Raw genomic sequence first — 20,702 nt, forward strand, 5'->3', positions numbered from 1 at the left:
CCCACTCCAGTATTCTTGCCTGGAAAATCCCATGGACGGATAAGCCTAGTGGGCTACAGTCCGTAGGGTCGCAAAGAGTTGGACACGACTGAGCGACTTCACTTTCTTTGAAAGTCCTTATTCAGGACCCTTGCCTCCAGAAAAGGTGCTGGATAGGGGTCGGACTGTCTCTCGCTCCACCCAGCCAATGGAGCCTATTCTGTGCCTCCAGCTTTGGGGTGTGGAGGATCAGGCCTGGGTCCCCAGGAGACTCCCTGGGCTGAGGAGGTAGGGGGACACTAAACAGGTTCTTGTTCCTACACATCCTGAGGGACGCTCCCCCTTTAGAAATGGCTCCCTCTCCTCTTCCTTCCTCCTGTGCCTGCCGGACCTATGTGGGCCGAGGGTACCCAGAGGGCTCCAGAGGGCAGATGGCTTAACCGGAGGAAGGAAAGGGCCCCAGAGGGAAGATAGGTCCCTGGAGGGCAGAGAGAGGGGTTCCATGGGGTGGAAGGTCTGGTCCAAAGGGCCGATGGGGCCCCTGGAGGGATGAGGGGGACCTCACAGGACTGCCCAGAGGGACTAGGAAACCAGGCCCTGGAGGGCAGAGGGCTGGGCATGGGGCCTCAGGTGGTTCCCAGGGCTGAGTGGGTAGGGGAACACCAGGCAGTTTCCTGCTCCTCAAACCCCATGGGAGCTGCTTCCAGCCTGCCTGCCCTTTTCTTCTCCCCACTCTGTCTCATGCTTAAGGGACCTCCCTGGGCGGAGCGGGCCTTGAAGTGTGGAGGGTTCCCTGGAGGTGGACGATGCCCCACAGTGAAGAGGGTTTGGCTGAGAAGGTGGAGAGGGCTCCAGAGGTCAGGGGAGGCCCCTGAGGGCAAGGGTCCAGGCCTGGGCCCCCAGGGATCTCCCTGAGGACAAGTACAAGGGGAACCTCAGGGACTTCTGCTAGTGGCATCTGAGCCCCTAAAGATCCCTCCTCCTCCCCACCAAGCAAGCCTTCCTCTTCCAGTGCCTGAACTGTGCCCCCACCACCCAGGCCCCGTTGTCCCCCAGCAGCCCTGACAGTCCCCTGGCCTAGACCTCCCCCTCTCCTCCCTGCCTAGTACCTGATCACCCCTCGGGCTTCTCCTGTCAGCTTCACTATGGGGAGTCTCCTCCAGTGTCTGGTGAGTATCTTGGGCATGGAGAGACACAGACTCTCTGTCTTCCTTGCAAAAGTTTTTTTAAAGTACCATTTAGTGACCAAAAAGTCTCAATTCGGGATCAAAGTGTCTAGTCCAAAATAATAACCCAAACTCTTAACTATGTTGAATGTTAAAGCTTTAGGCACAGACACCTAAATGAGAAGCCTAAATATTTTAGGTTGCCTTCTTCATCCCTCCAGCCTCACTGGCCCTTGTTTGTGACTTGGTCAAGGTCAGGAGCAGGTGCGAAGTGGTCAGGGCCAAGGGCACAGTCTCATAGGGCCAGAACTGTATTGAGGCCCTATGGTGGCAGTGTAAAACTGCTTATCCTTTCTTCCTTGGTGCCTTGGGCAGCTTTTGGTAGGGTCACCTACCGAAAAGGAGGTCCCTTGGTATAGGTGAAGCCTCTCCACTTGTCTGTCCCCATACTATCCTGCTTCATGTATGGTACTATAAACTTCTCTAACATTTTTGTTTTTAAAAATTGATTACAAAGTAAGCTTGTTTTTTATATAAAATTCAATCATTATAAAAATACATAAATATAGAAAGCAGTACACCCCTCCATAATCCTGTCTCCCTAAGTCAGTTGTTTTTCGAAGTTGTCTTTTTGGATATATTAAATAAAACTTTACAAAGTAAAACTTCTCATTTTAATACTTGAATTGATAATAAATTCATATGATTCAAAATTCAAAGAGTGTAAAAGTTGTAAATAAAAAACTTTCTACACCTGGCTTGTGATTTTTTAAAGAACCCAAGGTCAATTTGTTTAGGGAGGTGGGGCCAGTATCCCAGGGGCCTTCCTAAGCAGCCCGCACTCTGCGTTAGAATATGCAGATTCAAATCTTGGCTCTACCACCTGTTCTGTGAACTTGGAAATGTCAGTTAACCTGTCTGGGCTTCAGTTTGTTTATTTGTAAATTGGGGATAAAAATACCACAAAGAAGCAATTTTATCCAACATAATCCTCTTTGCTTATCAGTCTGTTAATTCAAGTATTTTAATTGGGAAATTGTGAGATAAATGATATACGGTCTATTAGTATTTTACTATGTTTAAAAAACCTATCTAATACTTAATGACTTAAAACTGACAAATATTTGTCATATTCTGTATGACGTTCGAGTGATTTCTCTGGTCTTAGCCAGTTTGTTCAGACTGGGTGATCAAGGATGGCCTCATCCATATTTCTTGAATCTTACCTGGGATGACTGCAGTCTTTTTTCATTTGGTTACTCATCCTCAAGGAAGCCAGCTTTTAAAAAAAAAAAATTATTTATTTTTTATTGAAGGTTAGTTGCTTTACAGAATTTTGCTGTTTTCTGTCAAACCTCAACATGGATCAGCCATAGGTATACATATATCCCAGCTTTTTACACATGTTCGCCTGGTGGCATTGGGTTCTCAGCAGCGAGAAAGGCAAGCCCCAGTGCATGTGTCTTTTTAAGGATCTCCCACTTTGATGTTTGCTAATGTTCCATTGGCCAAAGATAATCACATGGTCAAGTCCGGATTCATGGTGGGGCAGGACAGAAACAAACTTTACCTCTTGTTAGAGAGGAACAGCAGAGTCACACTGCATACAGACCTGCATTTGGGGAGGAATATTGTGATCATTTTTATAAATAATCTACCTCACACATTTTAATTTAAAATATTCATTCAACTTTTGACATAGATTCAGGTCTTTGAGTATATTTCAGCTGATTGAATTCTGTATTCTCTTGCTTGTGTGTTCTTCCTAATGAACCAGCTATGATTTCTAAGTTTTGTTTCCTTAGAACACAAGAACTTGAAGTCATTTGGAGAAATGACTGGAATGAGGAAGCCATACAGATTTTTAGAATCCTCCTCCACCCCATCTCTTAGTGTTTCTCTCACACCTAAGTCAATTGCAGCTCATTTTTTAAATGACCTTTTCTGTCTTCAACAAGATTTTCAAAACACTGATTTAGTTTCCTTGAAAATGACATACTTTAAAAAAAAAAAAGAAAATGACATACTTTTTAAACTCAGACTTTACAGGTTTTAGTAAAACTGAATTATACTGCACAGTTGTTAACAACTGGTACAACTGTTCTAAGCCATTTGGGTAGTAAGGATAACTGATTCTTGGTGACTGTACAGCTCACCTTATGGGCATCCTGGAGCAGGCCAAAACGTCTATGTCAGGTTCCCAGAGGGGATTAAGAACCTCAGTTTAGTGGAAGTGGTTTAAGAGCTTCTAATGTACCTGCCTAGTAGAGCTGTTGTGAAGATAAGCTGTGAAAATACCCTTAAAGTGCTTGGCACACTTCCTTAGCTCCTTTAAGTTCTCATTAATGTTAGTTGTTGTTCTCATCATCATCATGATTGCTTATGTTATTATTTTTATCACTGTTATTAAGTCCAAGGGAAGACCCTGGGATAAGGTGGAAATGGCATATGAAAGAATAAAAATGGTAGTCCCAGTACCATCAGGTAATACTAGAGGAGAGGCAGTGAAGGTGGAAAGGGATAATCAAACTAGGGAGTTAAGGACTTCCCTGGTGGTGCAGCGGGTAAGAATCTGCCAGCCAGTGCAGGGGACACGGGTTTGATCCCTGGTCCAGGAAGATTCCGTAGGCTGCACAGAACCACTCAGCCTGTGTCTGTGCCACAACTGCTGAGCCCGTGTGCTGCAGCTACTGAAGCCCCCGCGCCTAGAGCCTGTGCTCTACAAGAGAAGCCCCACACAGAAGCCTGAGTAGCACACTCACTGCAACTAGAGAAAGCCTGAGTGCAGCAACGAAGATCCAGTGCAGCCAGAAACAAAAAACCAGAAAGCTGTGGAGTGAAAAAACTCATACAAGATAACCTCGAAAATGGAGCTCTGTGAAATCAGAGATTCAGGCAAGGAGCCTGGAGAAGTGGATGTGTTAATTAAGAATTGTAATTTCAGTATGTTTATTTGAAGCATGACAATTTAGAAGAATGATTCTTAAATGCTGGTTCACAGACTGGTTGCTTGTTCCTGGGAAGCTTGTAAAAAAATGCCGAAGTTCTAACTTCTGAGTCTGTAGTGAGGCTCAGGAAGCTATATTACTAATGGCTGCAGCTCAGGTAGATTTGGATGCACAGCCAGGTTTGGGAACCTGTGCCATGAACACGTAGAGCACTGGAAGTCAAGGAACTTGGGCTGTAGTCCTGGGTCCAGAGAAGACTTTCTATGTGACTTGCGACTTGCTTGCGACTCCCTCAGACCTCTGTTGAGGGTCCAGGGAAGTGAGGTGTGTGAAGTGTTTTCACCCTTGTGGAGCCCTTGGCACATGTCGGGGGGATTACATCGGTTAGCAGCAGGTATTCTCTGTGTTCGAAGCTAACCTCAGCAGTCAAGTTTCCTCTCCCTGTGCTGCCCCTGCTCCATCCCTGGCAGCCAAGCCAGGGACTTGACCCACATGTCTACATTCCCTTCCAGCTGTCAGTCCTTTAACTGTGTTCTCTGCTTTGCAGACACCAAAGTACTATTTGATTGTGTGGATTCTCATGGATATTCTTTCTGCAGTTTTCATTGTTGCCATACTTTATTTTCATTGGTAAGCATATATTTGTAATTTTATATGATTTTTTCCCAAAATAAAAATATAAATCATTTTATGGAAATTTGAAGGAAGACAGTTACATTCGTCCCATAATCCCATGTGGCAGGTCCTCAGGGAGACTCGGAACCTCCGATTTCTTCTCATGCTGCCTTCACACCCCTTCTCCTGCCTCTACCTGAGACCATATTCTAAGAATAAGGACTCTGACAGGCTTCCCTGGTGGCTCAGATAGTAAACAATCTGCCTACAATACAGGAGACCTGGATTTGACCCCTGGGTGGGGAAGATCCTCTGGAGAAGGGAATGACAATCCCTTCCAGTATTCTTGCTTGGAGAATTCCATGAACAGAGAAGCCTGGTGGGCTATAGTTCATGGTGTCACAAAGAGTCAGACATGACTGAGTGACTGACATAGCTAAAGCTTAATCAAAACCTGCTACTGCAGATCCCCTGTGGATCAGTTGGGAGAGGACTGGAATTGAAGGCTGTTCAGAACAAGTGCCTCCCTCTTCCCACCTTCCACAGGATGGGACACAGTAGGGTGCTGTGTAAAGAGCAGGCTCACCCTCCAGGAAACCTGGCTTTTGGTCCTGATTTTTCCCATCGTTGCTGGGTGACCCTGGCGAAATCACTGCCCCTTTCCAAACCATAGTTTTTGTATTTGTCTGAGAAAATGACATTTGAGAATTCTTGAGGGGAAAATGCTACAAGATTCCAAAGTTCAGGGTAAGAGATGGAACATCTGGTAGAAAAATTTTTAGCTAGAAGAGACCATGGTCTTTAGATCGCATCATGCCCATTTTTTCCTCATTTGAGCTATCCTTTAAAAAGGAGGAAACTATAAACCCTCTGTTTAACATAGAATTTGATTGGATAAAGTTCTTTTCTGACCACTGCCTTGAATTGTTGCCTATTTTGGATTAGATCCATGAGGCTCATGGATACTCTGCTTCCTTCCAGGTGGAAAGAGAGCAAAAAAGAAAAATTACTCAACAGCACCAGCATTCACACAGGTAAAGTTAGAGGCCTAGCCCACTCTCATCATCCCTACCCATTGCCTCCAGGATTTAGGGCCTGCCTTAATGTTTCTGACAAGAGTTGAAGGAGGTCTGAAATTGGGGAGTGGGGACCACTGAGAAATTGGGATAAATGGGTTGGACACAGATTCTGGGGGCCCCTGGCATCAGGATTCATTGTGGACTTTTATCTTCTAAGTGTTGACACTGCTTGGAAGGTTTTGAAATGGATATTTTTTTTGTTCACCGGTTCATATATTTATTCATCACATAGTTATTGAATATCCACTTTGTGCCAAGCCCTGTGAGAGAGATTAAAGGAACTGAAAGTTGTCTGTGGAGGGTGGATCAAGAGGTGAGAGGACTGGCCCACAGAGAGTGGTGAGGAAGTAGGCAAAGGCATAGCAATTGATACCTTTGGGTCAGATGCCTAGGTATAAGACAGTGAGGCTGCCATGCTCATCAGGGCTGTGTGCTAGAGGCGACTTTAATTGTGATATGTATGTTGGAAGGTTGAGGGAGAAAATTGTGGAGGGGGCATGCTGAAAAGAACATAGACTCTGCATATAAGCAATCAGGAGATGGCAAATGAATTTCAAACAAGGCAGCAGTATGCTTGGACTTTTGTGTAAAAGGATAGAATAGCAGAATAACTTATTATTCATCAGAACAACTCAAATGAAATGAAAGGAAATTAAATGAAATAAATGAAATGGATTTTCATTCTGTGAAACTGAAGGTTTAAGCCAAGTTCACTGAATCTCTTAAGGGACTGAGAGATCTCAAGTAACTGAGTTCTATGGATTTTTAGATCACTCTGCTAGCTGGTAAGAAGTCTGAAGGCCATGTTCCAGTTCCCTTACGATTTTTAGTAGTTACATTAGTATACTAGGGCTATGAAAACAAAATATCACAGACTAGGTGGCTTAAATAACAGAAGCTGATTCTTATAGTTCTGGAGGCTAGAGGTGAAAGATCAATGTGTCTGCAGGTTTGGTTTCTTCTGAAGCCTTTCTCTTTGGTTGCAGATAGCCACTTTCTTGCTGTGTCCTCACAGCCTTTCTTCTTTGCACACACTTCTACCCACCACTGCCCAGTGTCTCAAATTTTTTCTACTCTAGTCAGATTTGAATCAGGGCCCACCCCATTGGCCTCATTTTAGCTACCTCTTCAAAGGCCCAGTTTCCATATATAGTCAGATTTTCAGGTACTGGAGATTATGGCTTCAATATATGAATGTGGGGTACAAAATTCAGCCTGTAACAGTAATCCAGTGAAGAAATGGACAGAATATGGAATAGCTGAGGAATGCATGAATGAGAGAAGTTTTGAAGGAAGACTGTTAAAATCTGTTTAAATTGGGATAAAAGACATGTCTAAAATGCCTTATAAAAGTACAGTTAACTTGACCTCAGCTTCACACCATGTTGAAATGATGATAAGGAAATAAGGTGAATAAGAAATAAATTGAAATTTTTCCTGTTTTTTTATACCATTTCCAGTTGCCCATTTAGAGAAACCAATTTTTCCTGATCTAAGTAAATGTGTTGAAAAGCTGTTTGAGTACTTCCAAGAGACACTTCTAGGGCCTCACCCCAACTCCTAGAAGGAGTGGGGACAAGTTCAGAATGAGAAAAGGTACAAAGATGACCAAAAAGAAGCCAAAACCACAGCCCAGATTCATTTAGGTTGAGGAGAACAGAGCTTTGAACATTAAGCATAATTCACATCTTGTACCATAACCATCTCCGAGATGGGCACATACTGCTGCACCTAATGCTGCCTCCAGACGGCTTTCATCACCTCCTGAGCTTTCGGATACATTTTTCAGCCCTTTAAAGAAGTTCATTGTTTGTCTTCTGTCTCATATAGTTTCTTATGAAAAGTCTTATAAAAACATCTTCCATTTAAAAAATCATTGTTCATCTACTGGTAATATGTCATTTTTCTCTGGCTGCTTTTTAAGGTTGCTGCTTTTATTATTGGTTTTCAGTAATTTTATTATAGTTTATTTTGTTGTGTTTAAGTGTGTATATGAGTGAGTGTGTGTGTGTGTGTTCATCCTGCTTAGAGTTTTCTGAGATCCTTAGATCAGAGTATAATTTTATCAAATTGGATAAATTTTCAGTCTTTGATTTTCAGAATTTTTTGCCTCTATCTTCTTTCTTGGTTTCCTGTAAGTTAGCAAAATTCTGTTCATTTTTATTTTTAGCCTGTTTAACGTCTGTGCTTCATTTGGGTAGATTATATTTCTATATATATTAGGTTTTTATTGATACAGAACAAATTATCACAAATTTGGTAGCTCAGTACAACACAAATTTATCATCTCAGAGTTTGTGTGGGTCAGGAGTCTAAGCATGTGTTTGTCTGGTCCTCTTCATAGAGTCTCACCAGGCTAACATTGAGGTGTTCGCCTCGGCAGCAGTCTCATCTGAGACTTAGATTCTGCTTCCAAGATCACTGGTTATTGGCTGATATTAGTTCCTTAAAGTTTTGGGACTAAAGTGCTCCTGTTTTTGTGATTACTGTTGACTGGGTTTTGATTTTGAGTTTAGAAACTGTATCCAGTCCTGATCATTTTGTCCTCTCAAAATGTGGCAGATTTTTCTTCAATGCCAGCAGGAGAATATCTCTTTAGAGTAGGTGAATTCAGAGAAAAAAGGACAAAGGAAGGAAAAATAACATACAAAACAAATAGGAGACAAGTTGAAACTTGGTTATGGTTAATTCAACTACTTTGTTAATCTTTAAATATCAAAGAAACAAATACTCAAAAGTAGAGACTTCATGCAAGATAGGAAAAAAGCAAGACCCAACCATATGCTCTCTACAGAACTAATGTTTCAAATACAAAGGTTCAAATAGATTACAAAGTGAAAGGATGGGACAGTGATATGCCATGCAAACAATAAATATAAAAATATTTTCTGAAAAAATAAACTTTAAAGCATGGAAAATTACTGGAAACAAAGATTTCATAATGATTAAAATGTCAGTATATCAGGGAAGACATTGTAGTTATAACTGCTTTCAGTTAGTAAAAGAGTTTCAGAACATGTTAGTCAACAACTGAAAGAGATATCATAGTTGGAGATTTTAATATTTTTCACTTAATACTTAAAACACCAATTAAAAACCAAAAAATAAAACAAGAATAAATATAGAAATCTGAGCACTTTCAGCCATCTTGACCTAACTGGCATATAACATTTTACCCAAGAACTACAGAATATATGGTCTTTTCAAGTGTACCTGGCATATTTCTTCAAATAGAGTACATGACAATCCTTTCAACAGCCTGGGAGAGATAGCTGATTTACCTAATGCATAGAAAGAAACAGAAAATCAAGGAAAATGAGGAGACAGAGGAATATAGTCCAATCAAATGAACAAGACAGAAACCTCAGGGAAATAACTAAATGAAACTGAGATAAGCAGTCTACCTGATGGGACTTCACTATGATGATCATAAATATGCTCATCAAACTCAGGAAAGGATAAACACAGTGAGAACTTTAACAGTGAGATAGAGAATATAGTACCAAAGAGAAGTTATGACTAAACTGAAAAATACACTAGAGGTGCTCAGCAGCAAAGTAGATGAGGTGGAAAAACAAATGAGCGAGCTAAAAGATAAAGTGATGGGACTGACTCCCTCAGACAGAGCAGTAAAATGAAGAATTTTAAAAAGTGAAGATACCATATGTTGCCTTTAGGACAACATTGTGTGGAGTAACATTTGCATTATATGGGTCACAGAAGGGGAAGAGAGAAAGGACCAGAAAAATTATTTTAAGAAATAGTGACTAAAAAATTTCCTAATCTGGGGAAGCAAACAGACCCCTGGGTCCAGGAAGCCCAAAGAGCTCCAAATAAGAGGAACCCAAAGAGACACACATAAGACACATTGCAACTAAAATGGTAGAAGTTAAGAATAAAGAGAATCCTTAAAGCAGGAAGAGAAAAGTAACTCGGGGTAATAAAGGAGTGTCATGATATACTCAAAGTGCTCAAAGGAAAAAACTTCCCATCACAGACTCTACACAGCTAGTTTAACGTTCAGAATTAAGGAGAGATTAAGAGTTTTTAGGATAAACAAAAGCTAAAGAAGTTTATTGCCCCTATACTTGTTCTACATGAAATATTAAAGGGACTTCTTTAAACTGAAAAGAAATGACACTAAATGGTAATAAGAAAACATGCAGTAATTATGATCTCACTGGAAAATTTACATATATAATGAAGGCAGGGGTTCAATCACCTATAAAGCAAGCATTAAGATTAAAAGACAAAAGTAGTAAAAATGATGTAAAATTTCAGTAATTAAGGAATGTGTAAAATAAAAATATGTAGAAAGTGTCATCGATGGATGAATTTCAGAAGACTGAAATCTTACAGGATATATTCCATGATCACAGCAAAATTAAATTAGAGACAAACATTAATATGACATCTATAAATACCTCTAGATTCCAGAAGTTAGTGTATTTCTTAACACTGAGTGTTAAAAAAATAAATCATAAAGGAGGTTGATTGGAAAAGAAGTAAAACTCTCACTGTTTGCAGATGACATGATCTTCTACCTAGAAAACCCTAAAGACTCGACTAGAAAATTACTAGAGCTAATCACTGAATATAGTAAAGTTGCAGGATATAAAATTAGCACACAGAAACCCCTTGCATTCCTATACACTAACAATGAGAAAACAGAAAGAGAAATTAAGGAAACAATTCCATTCACCATTGCAATGAAAAGAATAAAATATTTAGGAATATATCTGCCTCAAGAAACAAAAGACCTATATATAGAAAACTATAAAACACTGATGAAAGAAATCAAAGACGACACAAACAGATGGAGAAACATACCGTGTTCATGGATTGGAAGAATCAATATTGTCAAAATGAGTATACTACCCAGAGCAATCTATAGATTCAAAGCAATCCCTATCGAGCTACCAATGGTATTTTTCACAGAACTAGAACAAATAATTTCACAATTTGTATGGAAATACAAAAAACCTCGAATAGCCAAAGCAATCTTGAGAAAGAAGAATGGAACTGGAGGAATCAACCTGCCTGACTTCAGGCTCTACTGCAAACTACAATCATCAAGACAGTATGGTACTGGGACAAAGACAGAAATATAGATCAATGGAACAAAATAGAAAGCCCAGAAATAAATCCATGCACCTATGGATACCTTATCTTTGACAAAGGAGGCAAGAATATACGATGGAGAAAAGACAATCTCTTTAACAAGTGGTACTGGGAAAACTGGTCAACCATTTGTAAAAGAATGAAACTAGAACACTTTCTAACACCATACACAAAAATAAACTCAAAATGGATTAAAGATCTAAATGTAAGACCAGAAACTATAAAATTCCTAGAGGAAAACTTAGGCAAAACACTCTCCGACATAAATCACAGCAGGATGGGGAATACGTGTAACTCTATGGCTGATTCATGTCAATGTATGACAAAACCCACTGAAATGTTGTGACGTAATTAGCCTCTAACTAATAAAAAAAATAAAATAAAATCACAGAAAAATTGAAAAAAAAAAGAAAAAAAAATCACAGCAGGATCCTCTATGACCCACCTACCAGAGTAATGGAAATAAAAGCAAAAATAAACAAATGGGACCTAATTAAACTTAAAAGCTTTTGCACAACAAAGGAAACTATAAGCAAAGTGAAAAGACAGCCTTCAGGATGGGAGAAAATAATAGCAAATGAAGCAACTGACAAAGAATTAATCTCAAAAATATACCAGCAACTTCTGCAGCTCAATGCCAGAAAAGTAAATGACCCAATCAAAAAATAGGCCAAAGAACTAAATAGACATTTCTCCAAAGAAGACATACAGATGGCTAACAAACACGTGAAAAGATGCTCAACATCACTCATTATCAGAGAAATGCAAATAAAAACCACAGTGAGGTACCATTACACGTCAGTCAGGATGGCTGCTATTCAAAAGTCTATAAACAATAAATGCTGGAGAGGGTGTGGAGAAAAGGGAACCCTCTTACACTGTTGATGGGAATGCAAACTAGTACAGCCACTCTGGAGAACAATGTGGAGATTCCTTAAAAAACTGGAAATAGAACTGCCATACGACCCAGGAATCACTGCTGGGCACACACACCGAGGAAACCAGAACTGGAAGAGACACGTGTACCCTAGTGTTCATCGCAGCACTATTTATAATAGCCAGGACATGGAAGCAACCTAGATGTCCATCAGCAGATGAGTGGATAAGAAAGCTGTGGTACTTATACACAATGGAATATTACTCAGTCATTAAAAAGTATATATTTGAATCAGTTCTAATGAGGTGGATGAAACTGGAGCCTATTATACAGGGATTCCCTGGTGGCACAGATGGTAAAGCATCTGCCTGCAATGTGGGAGACCCAGGTTCGATCCCCGTGTTGGGAAAGTCCCCTGGAGAAGAAAATGGCAACCCACTCCAGTACTCTTGCCTAGAAAATTCCATGGATGCAGAAGCCTGGTGGGCTACAGTCCATGGGTCACAAAGAGTCAGACATGACTGAGCGACTTCACATTATACAGAGTAAAGTACACCAAAATTAAAACACCAATACAATATACTAATGCATATATATGGAATTTAGAAAGATGGTAATGATAACCCTATATGCGAGACAGCAAAAGAGACACAGATGTATAGAACAGTCTTTTGAACTCTGTGGGAAGAGGCGAGGGTGGGATGATTTGAGAGAATAGCATTGAAACATGTATATTATCATATGTGAAACAGACCACCAGTCCAGGTTCGTTACATGAGACAGGGTGCTCAGGGCAGTTGTACTGGGATGACCCAGAGGGATGGGATGGGGAAGGAAGTGGGGGGAGGGGTTCAGGATGGGGAACACACATATACCCATGGCTGATTCATATCAGTGTATCTACTATAATTTTGTAAAGTAAGTAGCTTCCAATTAAATAAATTTAAAAAAAGGAGGTTGGAAAATATTTTAAAGGATAAGGCATATACAGTAGCAAAATTTTTGTAGTATAGCTAAAGCAGGACTTACAAGGAGATTTCTAAGTTTAAATCTTAGAAGAAATATTGGTTTAGTATTCATCATTTCTACCTTAAAAATCTAGAAAAAATAAAGTAAATATTTTCTAAGTAAAAGAAAGAGATAATAAAGACAGCAGGAATCAAAGACATAGAAAAGACACAAACAGAGAAAAAAAAGTTGGTTCTTGAGAAGATTAATAAAATTTATAAACTTGTAGTAAGATGAGAGAGAGATTGCCAATACAATAAATGATGGAGAAACATTTGACAAAATTCAACATCCATTCATGATAAAAACTCTTACCAAAGTAGGTATAGAGAAAATATATTTCAAGGTAATAAAAACCATTTATGACAAACCTGCAGCCAACACAATACTCAGTGGTGAAAAGCTTAAAGCCTTCCCTCTAAAATCTAGAACAAGACAAGGATGCCCACTCTCACCTCTTCTATTCAACATACTATTGAAAGTCCTAGCCACAGCAATTAGATAAGAAAGAAAAAAAATAGGTTTCTAAATTGGAAGAGGTAAAATGGTCATTTTACTATGATATGATACTATATATAGAGAACCCTAAAGACTCCATACAAAAACTATTGGAACTGATAAATGAATCCAACAAGGTGGCAGAATATAGGATTAACATACAGTAATCTGTTGCATTTATTTAAACTTAACAACAAAATATGAGAAAAGGAAAGTAAAAAAAGCAATTTCTTTTAAAATTGTATAAAAAATACTCAGGAATAAACCTGACTGAGGAGGTGAAAGGCTTATATGCTGACAACTATAGGACATTGATAAAGGAAATTGAAAGTGATTCAAAAAATGGGAAGATATCCTATGCTCTTGGATTGGAAAAACTAATATTGTTAAAATGGCAATACTCCCCAAAGCAGTTTACAGATTTAATGTGATTCTTATCAAATTACCCATGAAGTTTTTCACGGAATTAAAATAATTATAAAATTTTTATGGATCCATAAAAGACTCAAAATCACCAAAGTGATATTGAGGAAAAAGAACAAAAGTCAGGGACATAACCCTCCCAGATGTTGTACAACACTACAAGTCTATAGTAATCAGAACATCATGATAATGGCATAAAAACAAACATATGGATCAATGGCACAGAATAGAGAGCTCAGAAATAAACCCACACACCTATAGGCAGTTAATCTTTGACAAAGGAGGCAACAGTATACACTGGAGAAAAGATAGTCTCTTCAGGAAGTGGTGTTGGAAAAGCTGGACAGCCACATGTATATCAATAAGGTTATAACACACGCTTTCACCATACACAAAAGTAAACCCAAAATGGCTTAAAGATTTAAAGACATAACACCATAAAAGTCTTGGAATATAGGCAAAACATTCTCTGACATAAATCATACCAATATTTTCTTATGTTAGTCTTTCAAGGGAAAGATAAAAGTAAAAATAAACAAATGGGACCTTATCAAACTCATAAGCTTTTCTATAGCAAAGGAAACTATAAACAAGTGAAAAGACAACCTACAGACTGCAAAATATGCAACCAAAAAGGGCTTAATTTTCAAAATATACAAATAGCGTACAACTCAATAACAAAAAAACAACGCAAGTGAAAAAGGGACAGAAGACCTAAATAGACATTTTTCCAAAGAAGACTTACAGATGGCAAATAGACACATGAAAAGATGCTCAATATCACTTAATTATTAGAGAAAGGGAAATCAAAGCTACAATGAGGTATCACCTCAAACCCGTCAGAATGTCCATCATTAAAAAGTACAAATAACAGATGCTGGAGAGGGTGTCAAGAAAAGGAAACCCTCCTACATGGGTGGTAGGAAAGTAAATTGATGTACTCAGCATGGAAAACAGTATGGGGGTTCCTCAGAAAAATATGAGTTGTCATGTGATTTAGTAATCCCACCCCTGGGAATATGGACAGCATTCTGAACTGAAAAGATACATGCACCCCAGTGTTTATGGCAGCACTATTTACAATAGCCAAGACATAGAAGCAACTTAAATGTACATTGATAGGTGAATGGATAAAAATATGATTTATAATGGAATACTACTCAGCAATGTAAAAGAATGAAATAATGATATTTGTAACAAAATGGATGGACTTAGAGATGATCATACTAAGTCGGAAAGAAAAAGACAAACACTATGTATGCAATCTAAAATGTGAAACAAATTAACTTATATATGAAACAGAAACAGACTCAGAGGCATAGAAAACAAAATTATGGTTACCGAAAGGAAAGGAAGGGGTCGGGGAGGATAAATTAGAAATTTAGCAGATTAGCAGATACAAATTACTACAACAAGATCCTACTGTATAGCATTGGGAACTGTTATTTCCTTTACTAAACTGTCATGGAAAATAATTTGAAAAAAATAAATATATATGTATATATGCATAACTGAATCACTTTGCTGTATACCAGAAACTAATACAACATTGTGAATCAACTAAACTTCAATTTTAAGAAATAATAAAGCAACAGTACCAGCTCTTACTGCTTTCTTCTGTTTGGCCTTGTACTGGATATCCTAGCCAGTTCAGTAAAATAATAATAGGCATAAAGGAAGAAACAAAACTCCTTAATTTGCATTTATTATTATATGAAAAATTTTAAGGAGTCAACTGAAAAACCTACTAGAACTAAAAAGTGAATTAAGCAATGTCTCAAACTCCAGCACCTTGATGAACTGAAGACCATAGGAAAGTGGGTAGGGAGAGAAATAGTTGAAAAAAATCTGAGATGATAATTGAGGAGCTGACATTTTAAAGATGACTAGAATTTTACCATGTGACTGGCAAATATTGGAGAAGTGACATTTGCGGAATCTGTGTTTTTGTCTTTTCTATCCCTTAGAATCTCTGAGTACAAGCCTCCGAACAGGAGAAAGTCAGAGTCAAGAACCTTCATGTATATCCGTAGATCCTGTCCCCCGAGTTACAGAAATTCCTTGGACTCACGCAGACCTCTCCCCAGCTTTAACTAAGAATGTAAGGAAATACCCATACTCTAGCTGTGTTTCAGTAGTCCCCATGAAGAAAGCCAGCAAATCAAAGCAAGTCAGCAAAACCATCAAGACACCAGTGCCTGGCGAGGATGACATTAGACAACTGGTCCCCACGTTGAAGGCCTCTGAATCTATCCAAGCACCCATCCGGGATTCTGCCAGAGAGGCCACCTACCAATCTTCATCAGCCTTGAAGGCGACTGGAATATTTTCCTCCATAGATGTCTCTCATCCTCAGAAACAAACTGAAAGGCCCCCCAATACTAAATCTTCCGAGGAATCCCTTCCTGTTTTCACCACATCCAGCCCATCCTCCTCCTCCTAAGCCTGTCTGCAAAGAATTAACCACAACTTGCTCCCTTCTTCCTCCTCTTCTCTGTAACTTAGGATGGTGACAGTGGAGAGGAGTCAGGCAATGAGTGCAGAAGAGCTGTTGAGGCTCTCAGGAAAACCATTCTGGTCTCGCCTTTCTCTAAAGAGTGCATACTAAGGGGACAAACAAGGGGAAAATAGTTGTAATCTTGGAGCTGGAGCTGGTTGTTCTCTGGGTATTAGGTTTTATCTCATCTGTAGTGAACATTAGCATGTAAATAAAGGCAACTCTCAGGAACTCAGAAGGTAAATGGTGTATTCTTTGGACCCCTCTGTGATCATTCAGGCTGACAAAGACTAGAGGATAAGTACCAAAGTGTTGCCATCCTGAGAATGAGAGGTGGCATAAGCGTGAGTCAGGGGCAAAGATCTTATCCCACACATGCATTCTGTCCTCTGGCATGAAGTGGGGTGCTTTATAATACCTTGTTCACTGATTCCCCAGTGGGGTGATGGGTATAACCCCACACCAACACAATGTCTCTAGGTCTTGAGTCATTAGAGCTGCAGCAAGTGTCTAAAGCTTTATCAACCTGAAGAATCTGAAAACAGAAATACCTGGGATATACCAAGTGAAAGAAGTGCTACAATGAGAAAAAATGGAGTATTTTAAAATACATTACTTTTCAAACACAGGCATAAGCTCAAGAACCTTGTCTTCTTGACTGACTCTAAGAGTAGGATAATATCACTCCCTCAGATAAGATTTAATCTAGTATACATATACATAATCTAGTCAAAATTATTGCATCAAAATTATCATGTTATTATCAAGTCAAGATAAATCTAGTTATTTATGTATATATAAATAATTGAATAATTATTTAAGATAAAGTGGAAGATCTGTCACCAGACAGGAATCATTAATTGTCAAATGAACTCATCCCGACAGTAATAGTTCTTGGAATCCAGAGAAAAAGTGACATGTTTTGGGATTGGAAGAAGACTAGGAAGAATTAGAACCGGAATTTGAAGATGGGTATGGTTTGGAAAAGGATAGGAACAGAGAGTGCACATTGAGTAGACTAGACAACATTAGTCAAATAAAATTTTAATAACAATATTTTTGTTGGTTTTTAAGAAACTTGTGATAAAATATATTTACATAACAAAATTGATTACCGTTTTTAAATATATGACTCAGTGGCATTAAGTACGTTCACATTGTTGTGCTGTGCAACCATCGATGGAACTTTTTCTTTTAGCTTTCTTTTGGTTTCCATTTGCATAGAATATCTTTTTCCATCTCTTCACTTTCAAGCTCTACTGTCCTTAAAGTTGAAGTGAATATCTCTTATAGGCAGCATATAGTTAAGTCTTGTTTTTTTATTCATTCAGCCACCACTCTGGGTCTTTTTAGAAAATTTAGTTCAGTTACATTTAAAGCAATTTTTGGTAGGTATGTGCTTTATACTAGTTGTTTTCTGCCTGTTTTGTAATTCTTTTTTCTGTTCCTTTCTTCTGTCTTTGTGGTTTGATGATTTTTTGTAGTGGTGTGTTTAGATCCCTATCTCTTTATCTTTTGTGTCTAGTACAGGTTTTTGCCTTGTGATTACCATGAGGTTAAATAAAACGTATTTTTAACAGTCTATTTTAAGTTGATAATAATTTAAAATTGAACACTTTAAAGCTAAAGCTCTATGTTTTTACTGTACCCCCAATGATCTATGTTTTTGATGTCACAATTTACCTATTGTGTATCCATTAACAATATTGTAGTTATTTTTTACTACTTTTGTCTTTTATCCTTCATACTAGAGATATAAGTGATTAACATATAACCATTACAACATTAGGTTATTTTCAGATTTAACCATGTACTTACCTTTACTAGTGAGATTTACATTTTATATTTTACATATTTTCAATATTTAAAATAATGTAAAATATTTTACATTAAATATTTTATATATTTTCCTGTTACTAGTTCATATCCCTTTGCTTCAGCCTAAGGAAATCCCTTTAACAGCTCCTGTAAGGCCAGTCAGGTGGTGCTGAATTCTTTCATCTTTCAGGTCTTGCTTGTCTGAAAAACCCTTTAACTCTCTTTCAATAACAAGGATTCCTCTGATGGATAGAGTGTTGTTTGTCAATAGTTTTTTCCCCCAGCACTTTGAATATATTGTGCCACTCCCTTTTAGCCTACAAAGTTCCTGGTGAGAAATCTGCTGATTGCCTTTTGGGGATTCCCTTTTACGTAACAAGTTGTTTTCTCTCACTGATTTTAAGATTCTCTTCTTGTCTCTAATGCTTGATAATTAATTATAGTACATCTTGCTTGGTGTCTCTTTACATTCATCTTATTTGGACCTCTCTGAACTTCCTAGATCTAAATGTCTGTTTCCTTCTCCAGGTTAGGGATGTTTTTAGCTATCATTTTTTCAAAGAAGTTTTCTTTCTTTCACTCTCTCTTCTACTTCTGGAATCTCTACAATGTGCATATTGTTCCTCTTGATATGGGCCAATAAATCCATTAAACTATTTTCACTATTTTTGATTCTTTTGTTTGTCTGGTTGGGTAAATTCCACTGTTCCATCTTCAAGTTCATTGATTGTTGCTTCTGGCTCGTCAAGTCTGTTGTTAAACCTCTCTATTGAATTTTTCAGTTTAGTTACTGTATTTCTCTACTCTGTGATTTGTTTGGTGCTTTCTTATACTTTGTATTTCTTTGTTAAAATTCTCATTTTACTTATGCCTTGTTCTCCTGGTGATCATCTTTAGGACCATTATTTTGAACTCTTTATCAGATAAATCACTTATCTCCTTTTCATTAAGGCCATTGTTCTTTATTTGGAAGATATTCCTCTATTTATTCTTTTTCCTTGGCTCTTTGTTGGTTTCTATGCATTAGATAAAACAGCTACCTCTCCCAGCCTTGAAGGAGTGGTATGGTGTAGAAATTGAACCTTATCCATCATCCCTGCCCTAGCTTACACGTTTTAATTGGCAAAGATGTCTGCTTGGTTCATAGTGGCCCTAGAAGATGAAAGAGTTCCAAGTACTCTCAGTGTTCCAAAGGAGAGAATCTTAGTCAGCACTTTGATACAGGCTGATTAGAAGCCAGACCCTCAGTTAAAAACTTTTAAAATATGCAAATATACCACATTCAGGGGAAGACTGGGAGGTGCATGTTTCTGTCTCTTCCCTTTGCACTGAGCCCTAGGGGGACTGATAGTTGTGAACTATTTGTTTCTTAGCTACCATCCCAGTGAACCTATGAACACAAGCCCCACTGGCCACCGGAGCAAGGCTGTTGTGGGATATATCCTCTGGGTGGCAGCCACGAAAGGCTGGGCACTTTATGTATGTACAAGCTCTTTTCTTGTAGAAACCTGTGATGTGGGGCAGGGCAGAGGGAAAGAGTAATGATGGCAATCACTGATCTCCCTGTTCTCTGGAGAGGATTACAGACCCCTCCCCTTCATGGATCACAGTCTTATCATGGCATTGCTTGTGTAACTCAGTGAAGCTAAGAGCCATGACAGGCAGGGCCTCCCAAGATAGATGGGTCATAGTGAAGAATTCTGACAAAACATGGTCTGCTGGAGGAGGAAATGACAACCCACTTTAGTATTCTTGCTGTGACAACCCTATAAACTGTATCAAAAGGCAGAACAATGTGATACCAGAAGATGAGCCCCCCAGATTGGAAGGTGTCCAGAATGCTACTGGAGAAGAGTCGAGGGCAATTACTAATAGCTCCAGAAAGAATAAAGCAACTGGGCCAAAGCAGAAAGGACACTTAGTTGTGGATGTAGTAAAAGTAAAGTCTAACGCTATAAAGAACAATATTGCATAGGACTTGAAATGTTCAGTCCATGAATCACAGTAAATTGGATGTGGTCAAGCAAGAGATGCTGACTCTGAACAATGACATCTTAGGAATCAGTGAACTAAAATGGACAAGAATTTAATTCAGATGACTATTATATCTACTGCTGTGGGCAAGAGTCCTTTAGAAGGAGTGGAATATCCCTAACAGTCAACAAAAGAGTTTGAAATGCGGTACTTGGGTGCAATCTCAAAAGCAACAGAATGATCTCAGTTCATTTCCAAGGTCAGCCATTAAACATCACAGAAATTCAAGTCTATGCCCCAACTGCTGAGGCTAAAGAAACTGAAGTTGACCAGTTCTATGAAGACCTATAATACCTTCTAAAATAAACACCAAAAAAAGATGTCCTTTTCATCATAGGGGATTGGGATGCGAAAGTATGAAGTCTAGAGATACCTGGAGTAACAGGCAAGTTTCGCCTTGGAGTACAAAATGAAACAGGGCAAAGGCAAACAGAGTTTTGTCAAGAGAACACACTGGTCATAGTAAACACCCTTTTCCAACAACACATGAGATGACTCTATACATGGATATCACCGGCTGTTCAATACTGAAATCAGATTGATTATGTTCTTTGTAGCCAAAGATCGAGAAGCTCTATACAGTCAGCAAAAACAAGACATGGAGCTGACTGTGGCTCACATCATGAGCTCCTTGTGGCA

At 38.8% G+C, this 20,702-nt stretch overlaps 1 protein-coding gene across 1 annotated transcript in view; it reads left to right on the forward strand.

The window, feature by feature from the left end:
* Positions 1-20,702, forward strand: part of LOC136169202 (glycerophosphodiester phosphodiesterase domain-containing protein 4-like) — a 130,300-nt gene that overhangs the window by 100,919 nt on the left and 8,679 nt on the right. Inside the window, exons 14-15 of the mRNA XM_065937016.1 lie at positions 4,641-4,723; positions 5,690-5,742. Coding sequence (XP_065793088.1) covers positions 4,641-4,723; positions 5,690-5,742 — 136 coding nt within the window. The remainder of the gene's footprint in view (positions 1-4,640; positions 4,724-5,689; positions 5,743-20,702) is intronic.

This window comes from Muntiacus reevesi, chromosome 5 (assembly GCF_963930625.1).
Source record: "Muntiacus reevesi chromosome 5, mMunRee1.1, whole genome shotgun sequence".
Classification (NCBI taxonomy): domain Eukaryota; kingdom Metazoa; phylum Chordata; class Mammalia; order Artiodactyla; family Cervidae; genus Muntiacus; species Muntiacus reevesi.